The sequence below is a fragment of the Neovison vison genome, chromosome 12 (genome assembly GCF_020171115.1).
Source record: "Neovison vison isolate M4711 chromosome 12, ASM_NN_V1, whole genome shotgun sequence".
Lineage (NCBI taxonomy): Eukaryota > Metazoa > Chordata > Mammalia > Carnivora > Mustelidae > Neogale > Neogale vison.
This window is the reverse complement of record NC_058102.1, coordinates 107,481,450-107,501,096: the sequence shown is the minus strand read 5'-3', so window position 1 is coordinate 107,501,096 and position 19,647 is coordinate 107,481,450. Positions and strand designations below refer to the sequence as shown.

Below are 19,647 nucleotides of genomic sequence, written 5' to 3'. Positions count from 1 at the left end.
GCGTCTTCCTCTGCTGCAGCCTCATGTCCCGCTCTGCAGTTTTAATAGAGGATTCGGTGACCAGTAGTGACCTGGAACAGGGAACCCTGGAAGGCATGGCCCACTGAGAAGCTATAGTGGTGCCCAACAGCTCCCGTTTCCATCCTCAGGGTCGTCCCCATCCGGGCCTGGACCCATCCACAGCCTCTTCCCCTTCTCTCCTCTCCATCTTCCACTCACAGAGAAGAACTCTTGGGGGCTTAGGGTCAGACTGTGCTTCCCAGCTGGTCCTCCCTGCCTCCTCAGGGCAGCTGTGGAGCCCCCAAAGAGTCCTCTTGGTTTCCTGCCCCAACCAGGAGCAAGGGTAGCTCTTTGTGTGTGTTTCTGGGTATAGGTCGGTATGTATGCCCATCCAGGTATATATATATGAAACTCTATGTATTATGTGTGTCTCTGAGTGTGTGTCAGTGGGTGTCTGTGTGTGCACACTGCTGTTTTCTATGTGCATGTGTGTGTGTGTGTCGTACATGTGTCTGTGTGTGCATATGTGAATACACACGCACTCCTGTCGCCTGGCAGAGTGAAGCTGTGGGCAGACACCTTCGGGCAGGACCTATATAACACCGTGACCAAGTACTCAGGCTCTCTCTTGCTGCAAAAGGTCAGTAACCCCCTCCCGGGAGCTCAAAGGGTGGTCAGAGGGCAGTCAGCCAGGGACTTCCTCCAGGTGGAGAAGCAGAGTCCTCTAATCCCCGAACATCCATGCTTTAAGGGGTCTTAGAGAGCATCTAATCCATTCTCCTCGTTCTCAGATGGGGAAACTGAGGCCCAGGGAAGGAATGATTTGCCCAAGTCACAGAGCAAGTCAGTGGCCAAGAGCAGAGGGTCAGTTCAGATCCTCCAGACGCTGACGCCACGATAGAATCGGATGGGCCAGAGATTTACCTGGACAGTTCTGTAAAGAATAAAAGGGAGAGGGAGCAGGTGTAGACAGAGTGGGATCCTGCCTTTACACCTGTGAGCTGGCACAGGGAGGAGGGAGACAAGGGTGAGTGCCTGCAGGGGCTGCTTGGGTCGGAGAAGTAGATGAGTGGGCCTGCGGCCCTCTGCGGGAAGAGCTTCCCTGACCTCCAATTCTCAGGACCTCTAGCCATGCAGGGGTGCTGGAGGGCACCCACATGGGGCCATAGCTGAGGTCTAGCCCACGCCTGGCTCCCCGGCAGGAAGAGAGCCTTGATGGACAGGACGATGCACCAACTTCTCCTTGCCTTTATTTATTAATTACTTTATTGCAGATTGATACCGAGTCTCTCCTCTTACTGGATTATAAACAATCCCATTCTCTCTGATATTTATAACTCCCAGACCGGTTTTAATAATAGCCTGCCATTCTCTATTATTACCATTTGCTAAGAGCTTTATACTCAAGATTTAATTCTCACCACAACTTCATAAAGTGAGTACGATCTTTGCCATTTCCTAAATGTTGCTAAGAGCAAATCTCAGGTTTTTATGCCAGAGCGCTGCCACACTGCAGCCCCTTCCTCGGGCCGCTGGGCGGGGCTGAAGGGTGGGCGGGGCCATGGCGGGCACCTACCTCTCCCACGCCCCCTGCAGGCCGCTGTAGCAATGACAGCTCAGACCCACTTCCGCTCACGTGGAGTTTCCAACCAGCGAAGCACCAGGTCGTTTGATTTTTTCATTTGTGCCCTCGAACCCCGGGTGAGGTAGATGCAGCAATAATGACGTGGCCATTTGGGGTAAAAGCATTCTAGAGCGTGCTCTAAAGCCGTCCAGTGTCTCATCTTGTAGATGAGGAGACGGAGTAACTCACGTGAGGTCACATGGTCACAAGGTTGCCAAATGGGGTCATTAGACTTTAGTGACACACACACTAGGTGAGAGATTATCTCCTGCGAGCCCAAAGAGTAGACTTGAATCCAGCTCTCTTAACTCTCCTAGATTCTCCAGCAACTCCGGCAGCATGAACCCTTGTAACTCCTGCTGAGCTCTGCCCAGGCAGTGAGAATTATAGTTCACACTGTTGGGAGCAGGGGCACACTGATACCTGGGGCATCAGGGGAAAATGAACTGCTCATAATCCCTGTGAGCAGCCCCAGGGAGGCATCATGACTCCATAAAGAAGATGGAAATCTGGGAGACCTGGGCCATCCCAGGTCCTCCATTCAAGGGCTGTGTGACCTTGGTCAAGTTTGTTGACCTCTCTGAGCCTCAGTCTACTCCCTTTTAAGGTTATTAACCACAGAGTTAATGTCCAAAGTTCCTAGAACAGAGAGAACTTTGATAAGAGGCAACTATTAATGGTAGTGGGGGTAATTATACCAGAAGGCGAGGGCCTGTCCTTGCCTCTCCTTGAGTCAACAAGACTCCACAAGTGTGAATGCTTAGTTGAGAGGATGGAGGCTGCACGTAATCACGTACAAGACTACAGGTGTGCATCTCTCCCACTTCCCCCACACAGAAATACAAGGATGTGGAACCCAGTCTGAGTATCTCAGAGGTGGACGGCTTAGAGCTGGTGAGGAAGTTCTCAGAGGATATGGAAGCCATGCTCCGCAGGAAAGTGGAGGCTGTCAAGGTACTCTAGGTTCTATGATTTGTGGAGGGGTTCTGCCCCAACCCCCATGACACCAAAATGACCCTCAATGTTGTGCTCCCTTTATCCTCTTGCCCACACCATCTTCTTCTTTGTAGCCTCACGAGCCAAAAGATCCTTGTAAAGGAGAAAATGTTGGGAATCAAGGGAAGAGAGGTGGGGGCTGGAATTTGAACTCTGCCTGAGGGAACCTTGTCCAATACAATAGGATCAATTTACAGTGTCAAGAGGGGTTCTGCATCACAACCTCATATTCAGAGACAGGCACAGAGCAGGTATAGAGTAAAGTTTTAGGGGTCACTAACTGATGAATGAATGGGTGGATGGATGAGTGGCCAATGGGTGGAAGGGAATACAGCTGGATGGAGAGCTCAAAAAGCAAGCTTCTTCATCTCCTTTCCCTTTTCTTCTCTCTCCTTTTCTCCTCTCTCCATGCTCTCCTCTTCTGCATATCAGCCCACCCTTCATGGCACCCACATTCTCTGAGGGCCACCCAGATCCCAGAGGTACTTACAGTGCTGGGCCTCGTGTTCAGGTGATTCCCACATTGCACATCCACTGAGCAGGAAGGACCTGCCCCAATATCTTTGGGGACCTGGCTAGGTGGAGAGACATTGTTCCTGCTCCACCCAGCCAGAAATCTGACCATCCAAGACCAGTCTTATCCCAAAAAGGACTCCCTTGGGGGAACCAGGAAAATGACAGAGCTAGGATGGTAGATCATGCAGGGGAGGCCAAGGTCAGGGGTTGGGGAGGGAGCAGACTGCAGTCTTCCCAGTGCGCCTGCCTGGCTCCCCACCTCCCCATCAGAACCCACTTTCTGGGAAGCATCAGCATCAGAGTCTCTGGGGCCTTCTTTCCCACAAGGTACAATTTGCAGCCTCTTTTCCACAGCTTAGGGGAAAAGGATTGTAGCATTAGAGATGATAACTTGGGGACTGGAGAGCCCACCCTGGACTATGGCGGGAGGACACTGATCTCACAAACAACCGACACGGGCAGTCTGCCTCCTTCTGTCTACGGTGCTTTTTGAAACCTCTCTCTGGGCACAGACATTGGGCACCCCTTTGGGTGCTGATCCTTGTGCTAGAACAAAAGTAATTCTGCTGCACTCCCAGAGACAAGGGCTCTGGGCTCTCTGGGGCTCCAGTTGCACTGTCTTTCCCATGGCTCCCACTGAGGAAACCAACCAAAAGAAAAGAGTGTTTGCTTGGCCAGTCTCCAAGTACCAGGCCCCACTCCTGCCTGGGGGTTCCATGGAGGCCTCAGTCACAGGCCCTTCTACATGGCATCCATCGGGAAATTTCCTGCAAAGCAGCACTAAAATTATCTTTGCCCTGTGGATAATGCTTCAGTGAAAATGGGAGCATAGATATCTTTTTGAGATTCTGATTTCATTCCCTTTGGCTATATAACCAGAAGTGGGACTGCTGGTTATAGGGTAGTTCTGTTTTAAGTTTTGGGGGAACCTTCATACTGTTTTCCATGTGGGGGTACCAATTTACATTCCCATTGACAATGCAAGGGTTCCTTTTTCTCCACACCCTCACTTGTTATCTTACATCTTTCTAATAATAGTTGTCCATCCCCTGCACACCTTCCCTCTGGTGACCACCAGATTGTTCTCTATATTTAAGAGTCTGTTTTTTGGTTGGTCTCTTTTTCCTTTGTTTTGTTTCTGAAATTCCACATATGACTGGACTTATATGGTATGTGTCTTTCTCTGACTTATTTCACTTGGAATTACAACCCCTAAGTCCATACATGTTGTTGCAAATGGTAAGATTTCATTTTTTATTATGATTGAGTAATATTCTATTTTATAAATAGAATTTATAATTAAATAGATTTTAAATTATATAGATATATAATTAAATTATATAACTATATAATTAAATTATATAATTTATATAATTTTAAATTATAAATCTATATAATTCTATATAAAATCTATATAATTCTATATAATCTATATAATTAAATTATATAGACTTATAATTAAATATATTTATACATTAATAAATTTATAATTAAATTTATAAATAAATAGAATAGTAATATTCTATTTTATAAATAGAATAATATTCTATTTTTATAAATAGAATTGCATAAATAGAATCTATTTTATAAATAGACTATTACTCAATCATAATAAAAAATGAAATCTTGCCATTTGCAACAACATGTATATATAACATATATATAAAATAGAATATAATAAATATAATAATATAAAAAACAATATATAATAAATATAAAAAAGAATATTATAAATATAATAATATTAAAAAAGAATATAATGAAGTAATAAATAGAATATTACTATTAATACTATTAATATTACTATGTAATAGAATATATATGCACCACATCTTTTTCCATTCATCTATCAATGAGCAAATGAGTTGTTTCTATCTTGGCTATTGTAAGTAATGTTACAATAAACATAGGGAGGCATATATCTTTTTGAATTAGTGCTTTTATTTTCTTTGTGTAAACACCAGTAGTGGAATTACTGGATAATCCATTACTTCTATTTTTAATTTTTTGAGAATCTCCATATTATTTTCCATGGTGGTTGTACCAGTTTGCATTCCCACCAGCAGTGCACGAGGGTTATTTTTTCTTCATATCTTCACCAACACTTGTTATTTCTTGTGTTTTTGAGTTTAGCCATTCTCACAGGTGTAAAGAGATCTCATTGAAGTTTTAGTCTGCACTTCCCTGATAATAAGTGATGTTGAGCATCTTTTAATGTGTCTGTTGGCCATGTGGATGTCTTCTTTAGAAAAATGTCTAGTCAGGGGGGCCTGAGTTGTTCAGTCATTAAGAGTCTGCCTTCAGCTCAGGTCATGATGCCTGGGTCCAGGGATCGGGCCCTGCATCAGGCTCCCTGCTCAGCAGGAAACCTGATTCTCCCTTCCCACTCCCCCTGCTTATGCTCCCTTTTTTGCTGTGTGTCTCTCTGTCAAATAAATAAAATCTTTTTTAAAAAGAAAAGAAAAGAAAAATGTCTATTCAGTTCTTCTGCCCATTTTAATTGGATTATTCTGGTTTTTTTTCCCCTGTTGCATTGTATGAATTCTTTGTATATTTTGGATATTAACTCCTTATCAGATATATCATTTGCAGATACCTTCTCTCATTCAGTAGGTTGCCTTTTGTTTTGTTGGTTTCTTTCGTGTGCAAAAGCCTTTCATTTTGCTATAGTCCCAAAAGTTTAATTTCACTTTTGTTTACCTTGCCAGAAGAGACAAATCTAGAAAAATGTTTCTATGATCAGTGTCAGAGAAATTACTCCTTGTGTTTTCTTCTAGGAATTTTGTAGTTTCAGGTCTCACATTTAGGTCTTTGATCTATTTTGAGTTTATTTTCCTGGACAGTGTAAGAAAAAGGTCCAGTTTTATTCTTCTGTATGTAGGTCTCCAATTTTCCCAACTGTAGGTTCACTCTGTTGATTGTTTCCTTTGGTGTGCAGATTTCTGGTTTGATGCAGACAACGAAAGCAAAACAGAAATGGATGATGCAATCTCATTTCTAATTTTGCTTTTGTTCTCTGTGGTTTTGATATCATATGCCCCCACAAAAAGACCAGTGTCAAGAAGCTTTTTCTTTATGCTTTCTTCTAGTAATTTTATAATTTCAGGTCTTACATTTAGGTCTTTCATTTATTTTGAGTTGATTGTCTTTTCTTTTTTTATGTTTTATTTATTTTTTTAATTTAATTTTTTTTTCAGTGTTCCAAGATTCGTTGTTTATTTTGAGTTGATTTTCATATCTGGTGGTAATAAAGGCCCAATTTAATTCTTCTACATGTAAATATTTAGTTTTCCTCATACCATTTATTTAAGAGACTGTTTTTTGTTTGTTTGTTTTTTGTTTTTGCCATTGTGTGCACTTAGCACCTTAAAGATCAGTTCATTGTAAAATGTATGGATTTCTTTCTGGGCTCCATTCTATTCTATTTGTCTATATGTCTGTTTTTGTGCCAATATCAACTGCTTTGATTATTGTAGCTTTGTAATATATTTTGAAATCAGGAAAGTGTGATGTGAAATTAGCTTTGTTCTTCTTGTCCAAGATTGTTCTGGCTACTCAAGGCCATCTGTGGTTCCATATAAATTTTACAATAGTTTTTCTATTTCTGTAAAGAATGACCTTGGAATTTTGATAGGGATTGCATTGAGTTTATAGATCACTTTGTGTAGTTGGACTTTTTTTTTGGTATTATTATTCCTCTTTTATTTATTTTGTTATGTCAGTCAGTCAATACATCATTAGTTTTTGATGTAATGTTCCATGTTTCATTATTTGCATGTAACACCCAGGGCTCATCACAACACATGCCCTCCTTAATACCCTTCACCCGCTACCCCATCCCCCACCCCTACCCCTCTGAAACCCTCAGTTTGATTCCCAGAGTCCATAGTCTCTCATGGTTTATCTCCCCCTCTGATTCCCTCTCCTTCAGTTTTATCTTCCTTCCCCTAATGTCCTCTGAGTTATTCCTTATATTCCACATATGAGTGAAACCATATGCTAATTGTCTTTCTCTGCTTGACTCACTTCACTTTGCATAATGCCTTCCAGTTCCAGCCATGTCGATGCAAATGTTGGGTATTTATCTTTTCTGTTGACTGAGTAATATTCCATTGTATATATGGACCATGTCTTCTTTATCCATTCATCTATTGAAGGGTATCTCAGCTCCTTCCATAGTTTGGCTATTGTGGACTTTACTGTTATGAACATTGTGGTGTATGTGCCCCTTCTTTTCACTACATCTGTATCTTTGGGGTAAATACCCAGTAATGCAATTGCTGCATTGTAGGGTGGGTCTATTTTTAAATTTTTGAGGAAACTCCCTCCTGTTTTCTGAAGTGGTTGTACCAACTTGCATTCCTATCAACAGTGTAAGAGGGTTCCCCTTTCTCCACAATCTCACCAACATTTGTTATTTCCTGCCTTGTTAAGTTTTGCCATCCTAACTGGTGTAAGATGGTATCTCAATGTGATTTTTATTTGAATTTCCCTGATGGGAAATGATGTTGAATATTTTTTCATGTGTCTGTTAGCCATTTGTATGTCTTCTTTGGAGAAGTGTCTGTTGATGTCTTCTGCCCATTTTTTGACTTGATTATTTCTTTTTTGGGTATTGAGTTTGAGAAGTTCTTTATAGATCTTGGATAACAACCCCTTATCTATAATGTCATTTGCAAATATCTTTTCCCTGTCCAAGGGTTGCCTGTTAGTTTTGTTGACTGTTTCCTTTGCTGTGCAGAAGTTTTTATTTTGATGAAATCCCAAAAGTTCATTTTTGTTTTTGTTTCCCTTACCTTTGGAGACGTGTCATGAAAGAAGTTGCTGTGGCCAATGGGTAGTGCTGTCATTTTAACAATATTAATTTTTAAAAGAATATGAATTCTTCCAATCCATGAAAAAGGATCTTCCTATTATCTGTGTCTCCTTTAATTTCCTTACTTCCCATGATGCTCTATAATGCTGGCATCCTTTCCTTTTTCTTTTCTTTTTTTAAGTTGTGGTAAATACACATTATACAAAAGTTACCAGTGGGGAACCTGGGTGACTCCGTCAGTTAAGCATCCAACTCTTGGTTTAGGCTGAGATGATGATCTTAGGGTGATGAGATAAAGCCTGGCTTTGGGCTCTGTGCTGGTCATGGAGCCTGGTTGAGATCTCTCTCCCTCTCCCTTTGTTGCTCCTCCCTTGCTCATACTCTCATATGCTCTCTCTCTAAAAATAAGATAAAATAAAATAAAATAAATATTTAAGTTACAATTTTAACCATTTTTAAAGTGTACAGTTCAGTGGCATTAGATACACTCCATGCAACTATCTTCACTATCTAGTTCCAGAACTTTTCATCACTCCCAAACAGAAACCCTGAACCCATTAAGCAGTCACTCCAATTTCCTTACCCCTCTGATTTCTTGTAACCACTAATCCGCTTTCTGTCCATAGATTTTCCATTCTGGATATTTCACAAAGGTGGAGTTATACAATATGTAACCTTTTTATATCTGGAGTCTTTCACTTCATGTTTTTAAGGTTCATCATGTCTTAAGATGTACCAGAACTCCATTTATTTTTATGGTTGAAAATTTTTCTATTTATGGGTATCCCTCATTTTGGGGGATGTTCATCAGTTGATGAATATTTGGATTGTTTCTGTCTTTTGACTACTGAATATGTATATTTGTATGTATGTGTGTAGAATAGATACATATGTGAATATATGTACATACACATACACACACATTTTAATAGACTTTATTTTTTTATTTTTTTAAAGATTTTATTTATTTCAGAGAAAGAGAGAGAGCATGTGTGCAAGCATGGGGGGCGGGTTGCCAGATGGAGAAGTAGACTCCCCTTGGAGCAGAGAGACTGATATGAGGCTCGATCCCAGGACTCTGGGATCATGATCTAGGCCAAAGGCAGACACTTAACTGACTGAGCCACCAAACGCACCTAGACTTTGTTTTGGAAGAAAGTACAGAGTTTCCATATACCCCTGCCCCCACAAATACACAGTCTCCCCAGCTATCAGCACTTCCCACCAGAGTGATACATTTGTTACAATTGATGAACCTATATTATCACATGATTATCAACCAAAGTCCAGGTTTACATGAGGGCTCACTCTTGGTGTGGTACATTCTATGGGTTTTGACACATGCATCCAACATTATAGATCATGCAGAGTAGTTTCACTGCCCTAAAAAGTCCTCTGTTTTCTGCCTATTCGTCCCTCCCTCCCCCAAAACCTCTGGCTACTACTGATCTTTTTCCTTTTTCTATAGTTTTGCTTTTTCCAGAATGTCATGTAGTTGGAGCAGGACGTAGCCTTTTCAGACTGGCTGCTTTCATTGAGTAATATGCATTAGGTTTTGGCCATTGTGAGTAGAGCTGCTATAAACAATTATGTGCAAGTTAGTGTTTGAGTACCTCTTTTCAGTTCCCTTGGGTAAATTCTTAGCAGGAGAAATTACTGAATACCTGCTGGACTTGTTTTGTCCATTCATTCTCCCTTTTGTGTTCCCATCCTGCAGAATCTAGTAGAGGCTGCTGAGGAGGCTGACCTGAACCATGAATTCAATGAGTCTCTGGTGGTGAGTCTGCCTGCTCCCAGAGCTGCTGCTGGGAGAGTATAATGACTAATGGCCGAACCATAACCAAGGGCCAGGGTCACCTGAGTCCAAGATATGGAGGGGTGGGCAAAGGGAGGTCCCACACTGTCTTTTGATGTGCATAGGATTTGTATGAACCTACAGTAGTAGGTTAATTCTGAAATGTTCTCTGGTCTTTAAGAAGAGATTTATGGATCGGGTAGGAGAGATAGCTATCAAGACCTGGGGGGCAGGGCACAGAGCAGCAGTCCACCCGTTCCATAAACACGTATTGCCCAACCACAGTGGGTTAGCCTCTGCAAAGATTAAAAAGTCAAGAAGCTCATAGACCAGATTATTCTAGCATATGGCATGTAACCAGCCCATGAGAGTTGGTAAACAGAGTTACAAGAATACAGAAGGGAAGGGGTGGAGGCTTAGATGCTTCAGCAGACAGGGTGGCTTTCAGGCCAGCCTCAGGCTGCGGGGGATTTGAGCAGAACAGGCATGGAGAAGCTGAAGGAAAAGAAAAGACACCGAAATTGGAAAACACAAGATTGTGGAAATTGTGAATAATCAGCTCTGTGTATCCAGGGGATGGTGAAGTGGAAAGTAACTGTGGACAGATAAGAATTTGACCTCACTTAAGCTCAGAATGGCACATGTTGAAGGGTTTGAGCAAGGGAGGGACACAGCAGGATCTGTGTCCCTTGCTGTCAGCAGTGTTGTGGCATGGGGTGGGACGTAGAGTGTCCTGAGAGGGCTGTTCAAGATCTGAACCAGGTGGTGTGCAGGGAGTGGGGAAGAGGCTCTGATTATGGCTCTAAGTGTGGTCATCCAAGTGGACCCCCCCAACACTGCATGTTAGAGCCAGAGATCACACTGATGACTCCTCAAAGAGGCACTGGGGCCACAGGCCGTTTCTTAAAGAGAGAAGCCTTCCCCTCCTAGAACCCACTGTTCCAAGTCTCTAGGAGCTCCCCACACAGGAAAAAAAAAATTGTGGTGCCCATGATGCTGCTTCTGTCTCTTTACCTCACCTTAGATCTCTGGCTCAGATCACGCTCTACAGAGTGGGAAACTGAAGCAATAATCTAGACTATTTAAAACAAAAACCAAGTGAATCAACCATGCACTCCAATATCTGGCTATGTATTGTCTGTATGTGTGATGCAGATCATTGTCTGAGTTGTCCACGGCTGTTGCTGGTATAGACGCTGTCAGTCTTCTGACCCTGTCTCCCATGTCTGAGTCCTCTGACCTGTGCCATTTGTTTTTCTCTCTCTCTTGTGTCCACACTGTCTGTCCTGCTCACACTTGTCTGCTCCTAGTTTGACTATTACAACTCTGTCCTGATCAACGAGAGGGACGAGAACGGCGATTACGTGGAGCTGGGGGCTGAGTTTATCCTCGAGTCCAATACACACTTCAGCAACCTGATGGTGAACACCTCCATCAGCAATGTGCAGCTGCCCACCAACGTGTACAACAAAGGTAGCTCCCCATCCCCACCTGACACTCTCCCTGAACAGCTTATACTGTGAGTTTTAACGCTATGCCTCCAATTTCCTGAGAAGCCATGAAGGGTATAAACTGAGTCTCCAACCTCCTTCACCGAGGAGAACAAGAAGAAGGGATTCTGTACCAGTCTGGACTGGGAGAAAGCTCAGTGTTGCTGGATTGGAGGGTGTGAGTGTGGCTATCTGAGTGTGAGGTAGCAGGCAGCAGTGAACAGCATCACTGCAGCCTGTGTGTGTGTGTGTGTGTTCAGTGGATGAAGAACCGGTCACTGTTGCTTGTGACTTAGTTTCCCTGGCAGCTCCTTCTATAATCTCATCCTTTAGACCCAGACATTTTAAATGGCGTCTACATGTCTGAAGCCTTGAACCCTGTTTTCGTGGAGAACTTCCGGAGAGACCCAACACTGACCTGGCAATATTTTGGCAGCTCCACTGGATTCTTCAGGATCTATCCAGGTAGGGCCATGGGAAGGCATCTCTGTGGCCTTTTCGGCTTTTCTTGGAATAAGGCAATAGAGCATCGGAGACGGACCTTGGCACTCAGGCCCCCAGTGAATGAACTCCCACCCCATCCAAAAGCATCTCCAAACCATACTTTGACACCCTTTATAACATGAGAAGCACATTTATGATAAATAGTTATTAAATAAATAAATGAATGAATCAAATGACACCATCAATCACCATGGTAACCAGACCCAAAATGCCCACATTAAATTCTTGTCCCATAAAAAGCACTGTGGAAAATTCAAAAATAAGATAAAACAAGTCTTGATCCTAAGAAGTTTACATCCTAATTGGAGACGTGGAGCATACTCGCTTGAAGTTCTCAACGGCAATGTAAAAAGTGTCACAGGTTACTGTGTGATTAATGGCCAACTAAATGGACCACACGGGGAAAGTTCCCTTGTTCATCAATAAAAATAAGAAACAGAAATATCTACCACAACATTTGCATTTTACTCCAACCCATTTTTATATTTTTAGCACACTATCTGGAAAGTCTTGAAGTTGCCCTGCATTTCTGAGACAGGAAAGCAGAAACGTGCTAAAGGATTTTTAGTGTTCCCAGGCTGGAAAAGCCAGTTCCTCTGCAGGACTACACGGGGATCTTAGAACCCACAGGGTTCCTGTTGTTAGCATGCCCTTATCTCTCTGCCTGAATCCACAACCAGTCGCTGGTTCTTTTCTGCTCTCCTGAGCCTCGATGAGCAAGCTCATCCCCCTTCCATGTAACAGCCCTTCAAGTGCTTGAAGTCAACTCACATGTCCATGGGGCCTTCTTCAGGGTAGAATTTCCACAAGTATTTCTGCCACACCAGGGCTTCCAGAGACATCAACTTGTGTGCAAATAACACCGTCCAGTTATAGTCTGCAAAGAAGGGGGCAATTTCTCACATCCACATCCACATTTATAGATACATGTCAGCCCTCAGGTGGACTGTATTGGGTTGATCATAATCCTTGACCATGGTACACTGTTCCTATGAGTCCAGGCAGGCCTATTTCTATTTATCTTATTTTTAATTTGTTTAGAAGAGATGCTTGTATATACATGACCGATGCAAAAACTAGAATGTTACCAAACCTCTCTCTACTTAATATGCTCCTCCTCTGATCTGCCCTTGGCCCCCCAACTTTCCCGCAATCCCACCCTCCCAATGACCAGGTAAGAGCTATCCTACACTTTGAACTTAACATCCATTTGAATTTTTTGGCCGTCTGCTTAGTTATTTAGTCTTATCTCATATTTACACACACACACACACACACACACACACACACGTCCTCAAAAATGCATTGTTTTGTTTAGCTCATTTTTGAAATTTATTAAACTGGTTTTATGTATGGACTTTCAGAGCATACTTTTTTATTCAGTAATGTACTAGCAACATTCATCTGGGTTGTTACATATATTTTTACTTTGTCATTTTTGTTCCTGTATCATATTCTTGAGTGCCAATATATCAGTTCATTCATCCTCCTGATCCTGTCTGGGTTGTTTGCAGTTTGTTTTTCTTCTGGTTTTTTGTTTGTTTTTTATTTCTTTTTTTGTTTGTTTGTTTTTTGTTTTGTTTTGTTTGCTTTTAAGAACAGGGTTGCTATGAACATATCTTATGCATATGTCCCCAGACACATTATAAGAGCTGCTCTTGAGCATGTACCTAGGGATGGAATTTTTAGGTCCTAAGGTACAGGACTGTTCAGCCATGGCAAGAGAGTGCAAAATTGTTTTTAAATGCTTGCAGTAGTTATAATCTGACCAGCCGTGAATAAAAGGTTCTGTGGATGCACATTTTCTCAAACACTGGGTATTGTGAAATGTTAACCATTTTTGTTAATAACACTTTAGTACAAAATGGTATTTCACTGTGGTCTGACACTGTTTCTTCCATCGCTTAGAAGTTGAGCATCTCTTTCTTCCTATGTCATTTGTTGTATGTTTTTCTTCTTCTGTGAAATGGCTATTATGTCTTCTGTCGGTTCCCTTTCTTAATGTTAATCTGTCTTTACGGTTTTATGAAAACCTAACTTGATCATAGCAAATTAGTCTTTTATGCGTTATTGGATTTAGTTTACTAGTATTTTTTTTGAAAGATTTTATTTATTTATTTGACAGACAAAGATCACATGTAGGCAGAGAGGCAGGCACAGAGAGAGGAGGAGGCTCCCTGTTGAGCAGAGACCCCCCTGATGCGGGGCTCGATTCTAGGACCCTGAGTTCATGATCTGAGCTGAAGGCAGAGGCTTAACCCACTGAGCCACCCAGGTGCCCCTAGTTTACTAACTTCTTATTCAGGACTTTTTGAGTAAAATGGTCTTGTAATTTCTTTTTCTAGTACTGTCTTTGTCTGGTTTTCAAAATTATACTAGCTTCATAGAATAAACTGGGAACTAGTCCCTTTTTCTGGTTTTTGGAAGTCTTTAAATAAGTTAGAGTGATGTTTTCCTTAAAAGCTTGTAAGGATTCATCTATAAAACCATATAGGCTTGGGGTGTCTGGGTGGTTCAGTTAGTTAAGTGTCTGCCTTTGGCTCAGGTCATGATCCTAGGGTTCTGGGATCAAATTCCACTTGGGCTCCCTGCTCAGTGGGAAGCCTGCTTCCCACACCCGTACTCCCCCTGCTTGTGTCCTCTGTCACTGTGTCTCGCTCTGTCAAATAAATAAATAAAATCCTTTTAAAAAAATATAAGCCTAATGTTTTCTTTATGGGAAGATTTTAAATTACCACTTCAAGGAATTTATGCTTATGGGCCTAATAAAGCTTTCTATTCCTTCTTAATTTGGTAAAATACCTTTTCTAAGATTCCATCTATCTTGTCTTGAGTTTTCAAAACTATTTTCAGGAAGCTATTATTCTATTATCTTTTTAATCTCTGCTGTATCTATAATTATTTCCTGTTCTTATTCATAGTATTACTCATTTTTTTTTTTAATCATTGCACCACTGGGTTCTCTGTTTTGTTAGTCTGTCTCAGGAATCATCTTTTGTCTTCATGGACTACTCTCTATGGCTTCTTTGTTCTCCATGTCACCTGTTTCAGTTCTGAACTTAGCTCCTCTTCTTCTTCTTTTTTTTTTTTAAAGATTAATTAATTAATTAATTAATTAATTTGACAGAGAGAGTGACAGAGAGAGAGATCACAAGTAGGCAGAGAAGCAGGCGGAGAGGGGGAAGCAGGTGGAGAGAGAGGGGGGAGAAGACTCCATGCTGAGCAGAGAGCCCGATGTGGGGCTTGATCTCAGGACCCTGAGACCATGACCTGAGCCAAAGGCAGAGGCTTAACCCACTAAACCACCCAGGCACCCCCTTAGCTTCTCTTCTCCTTTTCCTTGGATCTATCTGCTGTTCTTCTTTCCAACTTATTAAATTGTACACTTAGCTTTAACTTTTAGCCTTTCTTTGTTACTAAAGTAAAAGGTTTTGTGTTTTTTAAAAGATTTTTATTTATTTATTTGATAGAGATCACAAGTAGGCAGAGAGGCAGACACGGGGGCTGGGGGAGGCAGGCTCCCTGCTGAGCAGAGAGCCCGATGTGGGGCTCAATCCCAGGACCCTAGGATCATGACCCGAGCCGAAGGCAGAGGCTTTAACCCACTGAGCCACCTAGGTGCCCCAAAAGTAAATGTTTTTAATGAGACTTTGGACCTAGAAGCTCCGCTTTTGCTGTCTCTCATTAGGAATGGTTTCTAAATTTTTTAAATTATAGTAAAATACATATAACATAAAATTTATCACCCTAACTTTTAAATTAGAATGATAATTGATATATTATCAATTATTTGATAAATGATATACCTATTATGTTAGTTTCAGGCATATAACATAGTGCTTCAATTTTTTTTATACATTACAAAATGTTCACCTCAAGAGCTCATTACCCTCTGTGACTGAACAATTATTACAGTATTATTGACCCTATGTTGTATATTACATCATTACATTACATTACATTATTGACCCTATGTTATATACCCTATGTGGTACATTACATCCCTGTGACTTATTTATGTTATAACTAGAAGTGTTTATCTCTTAATCCTCTTCACCACCTTTGCCCATTTCCCAACCCCTCACCTCCATCAACCACCAGTTTGTTCTCTGAATCTGTGAGTCTGTTTCTGTTTTGTTTTGTCTGCTCATTTACTTATTAGATTCCACACATATGGTATTTGTTTTTGTCTGACTTATTCACTTAGCCTAATACTCTCTAGCTCCATCCATGTTATTGTAAATGGCAAGATTTCGCTGTTGTTGTTGTTTTTTTTTATGGCTGAGCAACATTCCACTGTGTGTGTATAGATATAGATATAGATACAGATATAGATACAGATATCTCACAGCTTCTTTATCCATTCATTTTTCAATGAACTTATGAACTTATGTCGCTTCCATGTTTTGCTAGTATGTTAGTACTGCAGGAAACATAGGGCTGCATTTATCTTTTCAGATGAGTGATTTTATTTTCCTCAAACAAATATCCAGAAGTGGAATTGCTGGATTGTGTGGCAGTTCTATTTAATTTTTTTAGCATCCCCCATACTGTTTTTGGTAAGGCCTGCACCAATTTACATTTCCATCAATAGTGCACAAGGGCTCCTTTTCTCCTCATTCTTGGCAGCACTTGTTATTTCTTGTCTTTTTGATAATAGCCATTCTGACAGGTGTGAGGTGGTATCTCACCATGGCTTGATTTGCATTTCCCTGATGATGAGTGACACTGAGCATCGTTTCATGTGTTGGTTGACCATCTCCACATCTTCTTTAGAAAAAGGTCTATTCGGATTCTTTGCACATTTTTTTTAAAGATTTTATTTATTTATTTGACAGACAGAGATCACAAGTAGGCAGAGAGGCAGTCAGAGAGAGAGGGACGGGGAAGCAGGCTCCCCACTGAGCAGAGAGCCTGACATGGGGCTCGATCCCAGGACCCTGAGACCATGAGCTAAGCTGAAGGCAGAGGTCCAACCCACTGAGCCACCCAGGAGCCCCCTCTGCCCATTTTTAATCAAGTTGTTTGTTTTTTTGTTGTGAGTTGTATGACTTTTTTAAATATATTTTTAATATCAACTCCTTCTTGTATGTATCATTTGCAAATATTTTCTTCCATTCAGTAGGTTGCCTTTTACTTTGTTGACAGATTCCTTTACTGCAAATTTTTTTTAGTTTGATGTAGTCCCATTTAATTTTTGCTTTTGTTGCCTTGCCTAAGGAGACCTAGGCAAAAAAGTATTGTAGGAGGGTTCCTCCCTTTCTCCACATCCTCGCCAATACCTGTCGTTTCCTGACTGATTAATTTTAGCCATTCTGACTGATGTGAGGTGGTAACTCACTGTGGTTTTGATTTGTATTTCCCTGATGCCGAGTAATGTGGAACACTTTTTCATGTGTCTGTTGGCCATTCAGATGTTTCTTTGCAGAAATGTCTGTTTAGGTCTTTTGCCCATTTCTTTTTTTTTAAGATTTTATTTATTTATTTGATAGACAGAGATCACAAGTAGATAGAGAGGCAGGCAGAGAGAGAGGAGGAAGCAGACCCCCCACTGAGCAGAGAGCCCAATGCGGGGCTCAATCCCAAGACCCTGAGATCATGACCTGAGCTGAAGACAGAGGCTTAACCCTCTGAGCCACCCAGGCACCCCCCTTTGCCCATTTCTTGATTGGACTTTTTGTTCTTTGGTGTTGAGTTTGATAAGTTCTTTATAGATTTTGGATACTAGCCCTTTATCTGATATGTTATTTGCGAATATTTTCTCCCATTCTGTTGGTTGTCTTTTGGGTTTGTTCACTGTTTCCTTTGCTGTGCACAAGATTTTGATCTTGATGAAGTCCCAATAGTTCATTTTTGCCCTTGCTTCCCTTGCCTTTGGTGATGTTTCTAGGAAAATGTTGCTGCGGCTGAGGTCAAAAAGGTTGCTGCCTGTGCTGTCTTCAAGGATTTTGATGGATTCCTGTCTCACATTGAGGTCTTTCAACCATTTTGAGTCTATTTTTGTGTGTGGTGTAAGGAAATGGTCCAGTTTCATTCTTCTGCATATGGCTGTTCAATTCTTCCAACACCATTTGTTGAAGAGACTGTCTTTTTTCCATTGGACATTCTCTCCTGCTCTAAAGAAGATTAGTTGACAATAGAGTTGAGGGTCCATTTCTGGGCTCTCTATTCTGTTCCATTGATCTACATGTCTGTTTTTCTGCCAGTACTATACTGTCTTGATGATTACAGCTTTGTAATAGAGCTTGAAGTATGAAATTGTGATGCTGCCAACTTTGGTTTTCTTTTTCAACCTTCCTCTGGCTATTTGTTGTCTTTTCTGATTTCTTATAAATTTTAGGATTATTTGTTTCATTTCTTTGAAAAAAGTTGATGGTATTTTGATAGAGATTGCTTTAAATGTTTACATTGCTCTAGGTAGCATAGACATTTTCACAATATTTGTTCTTCCAATCCAAGGGCATGGAACATTTTTCCATGTCTTTGTATCTTCCTCAATTTCTTTCATGAGTACTCTATAGTTTTCTGAGTATAGATTCTTTGTCTCTTTGGGTAGATTTATTCCCAGGTATCTTATGGTTTGGAGTGCAATTGTAAATGGGATTGACTCTTTAATTTCTCTTTCTTCTGTCTTGTTGGTGTTGTTGGTGTATAGAAATACAACCGATTTCTGTGCATTAATTTTATATTCTGACAATTTTCTGAATTCCTGTATGAGTTCTAGCAGTTTTGGAGTGGAGTCTTTTGGGTTTTCCACATAAAGTATTATATCATCAGCAAAGAGTAAGAGTTTTACTTCTTCTTTGCCAATTCAGATGCCTTTTATTTCTTTTTGTTGTCTGATTACTGAGGCTAGAACTTCTAATACTATGTTGAATAGCAGTGGTGATAGTGGACAGTCCTGCCATGTTGCTGACCTTAGGAGAAAAGCTCTCAGTTTTTTCCTATTGAGAATTATATTAGCTATGGGTTTTTCATAGATGGCTTTTATGATATTGAGGTATGTACCCTCTATCCCTACCCTGTGAAGAGTTTTGATCAATAAAGGATGCTGTACTTTGTCAAATGTTTTTTCAGCATCTATTGAGAGTATCATATGGTTCTTGTTCTTTCTTTTATTAATGGGTTATATCACATCGATTGATTTGCAGATGTTGAGCCAAACTTGTAGCCCAGGAATAAATCCCACTTGGTAATGGTGAATAATCCTTTTAATGTACTGTTGGATCCTATCGGTGGAATTTTTGCATCCATGTTCATCAGGGACATTGGTCTATAATCCTCCTTTTTGATGGGGTCTTTGTCTGGTTTTGGGATCAAGGTAATTCTGGCCTCATAAAATGAGTTTGTAAGTTTTCCTTCCATTTCTGTTTTTTGGAACAGTTTCAGAAGAATAGGTACTAATTCTTCTTTAAATGTTTGGGAAGCTTTCTGACCCTGGTCTCTTGTTTTTTGGGAGATTTTTGATGACTGCTTCAATCTCTTTACTGGTTATGGGTCTGTTTCAGGTTTTCTATTTCTTCCTGGATCAAGTTTGGTAGATTTTACATCTCTGGGAATCCATTTCTTCCATACTGTCAAATTTGCTCATGTATAATTGCTCATAATATGTTCTTACAATTATATTTCCTTGGTATTGGTTGTAATCTCTCCTCTTTCATTCATGATTGTATTAATTTTGTCCTTTCTCTTTTCCTTTTGGTAAGTCTGGCCAGGGGAGTATCAATCTTATTAATTCTTTCAAAGAATAAGCTCCTAGTTTTGTTGATTTGTTCTACTGTTCTTTGGGTTTCTATTTCATTGATTTCTGCTCTGATCTTTATTATTTCTCATCTTCTGCTGGGTTTAGGCTTTATTTGCTGTTCTTTCTCCATCTCCTTTTGGTGTAGGGTTAGGTTGTGTATTT

General features: G+C 40.8%; 1 protein-coding gene across 1 annotated transcript in view; it reads left to right on the top strand.

The window, feature by feature from the left end:
• The first annotated feature begins 2,524 nt into the window (after positions 1-2,524).
• Positions 2,525-19,647, top strand: part of CACNA2D4 (calcium voltage-gated channel auxiliary subunit alpha2delta 4) — a 106,741-nt gene continuing 89,618 nt past the window's right edge. Inside the window, exons 1-4 of the mRNA XM_044228122.1 lie at positions 2,525-2,578; positions 9,670-9,729; positions 11,058-11,220; positions 11,571-11,702. Of these exons, the coding sequence (XP_044084057.1) occupies positions 2,540-2,578; positions 9,670-9,729; positions 11,058-11,220; positions 11,571-11,702 (394 nt within the window). The 5' untranslated portion in view covers positions 2,525-2,539. The remainder of the gene's footprint in view (positions 2,579-9,669; positions 9,730-11,057; positions 11,221-11,570; positions 11,703-19,647) is intronic.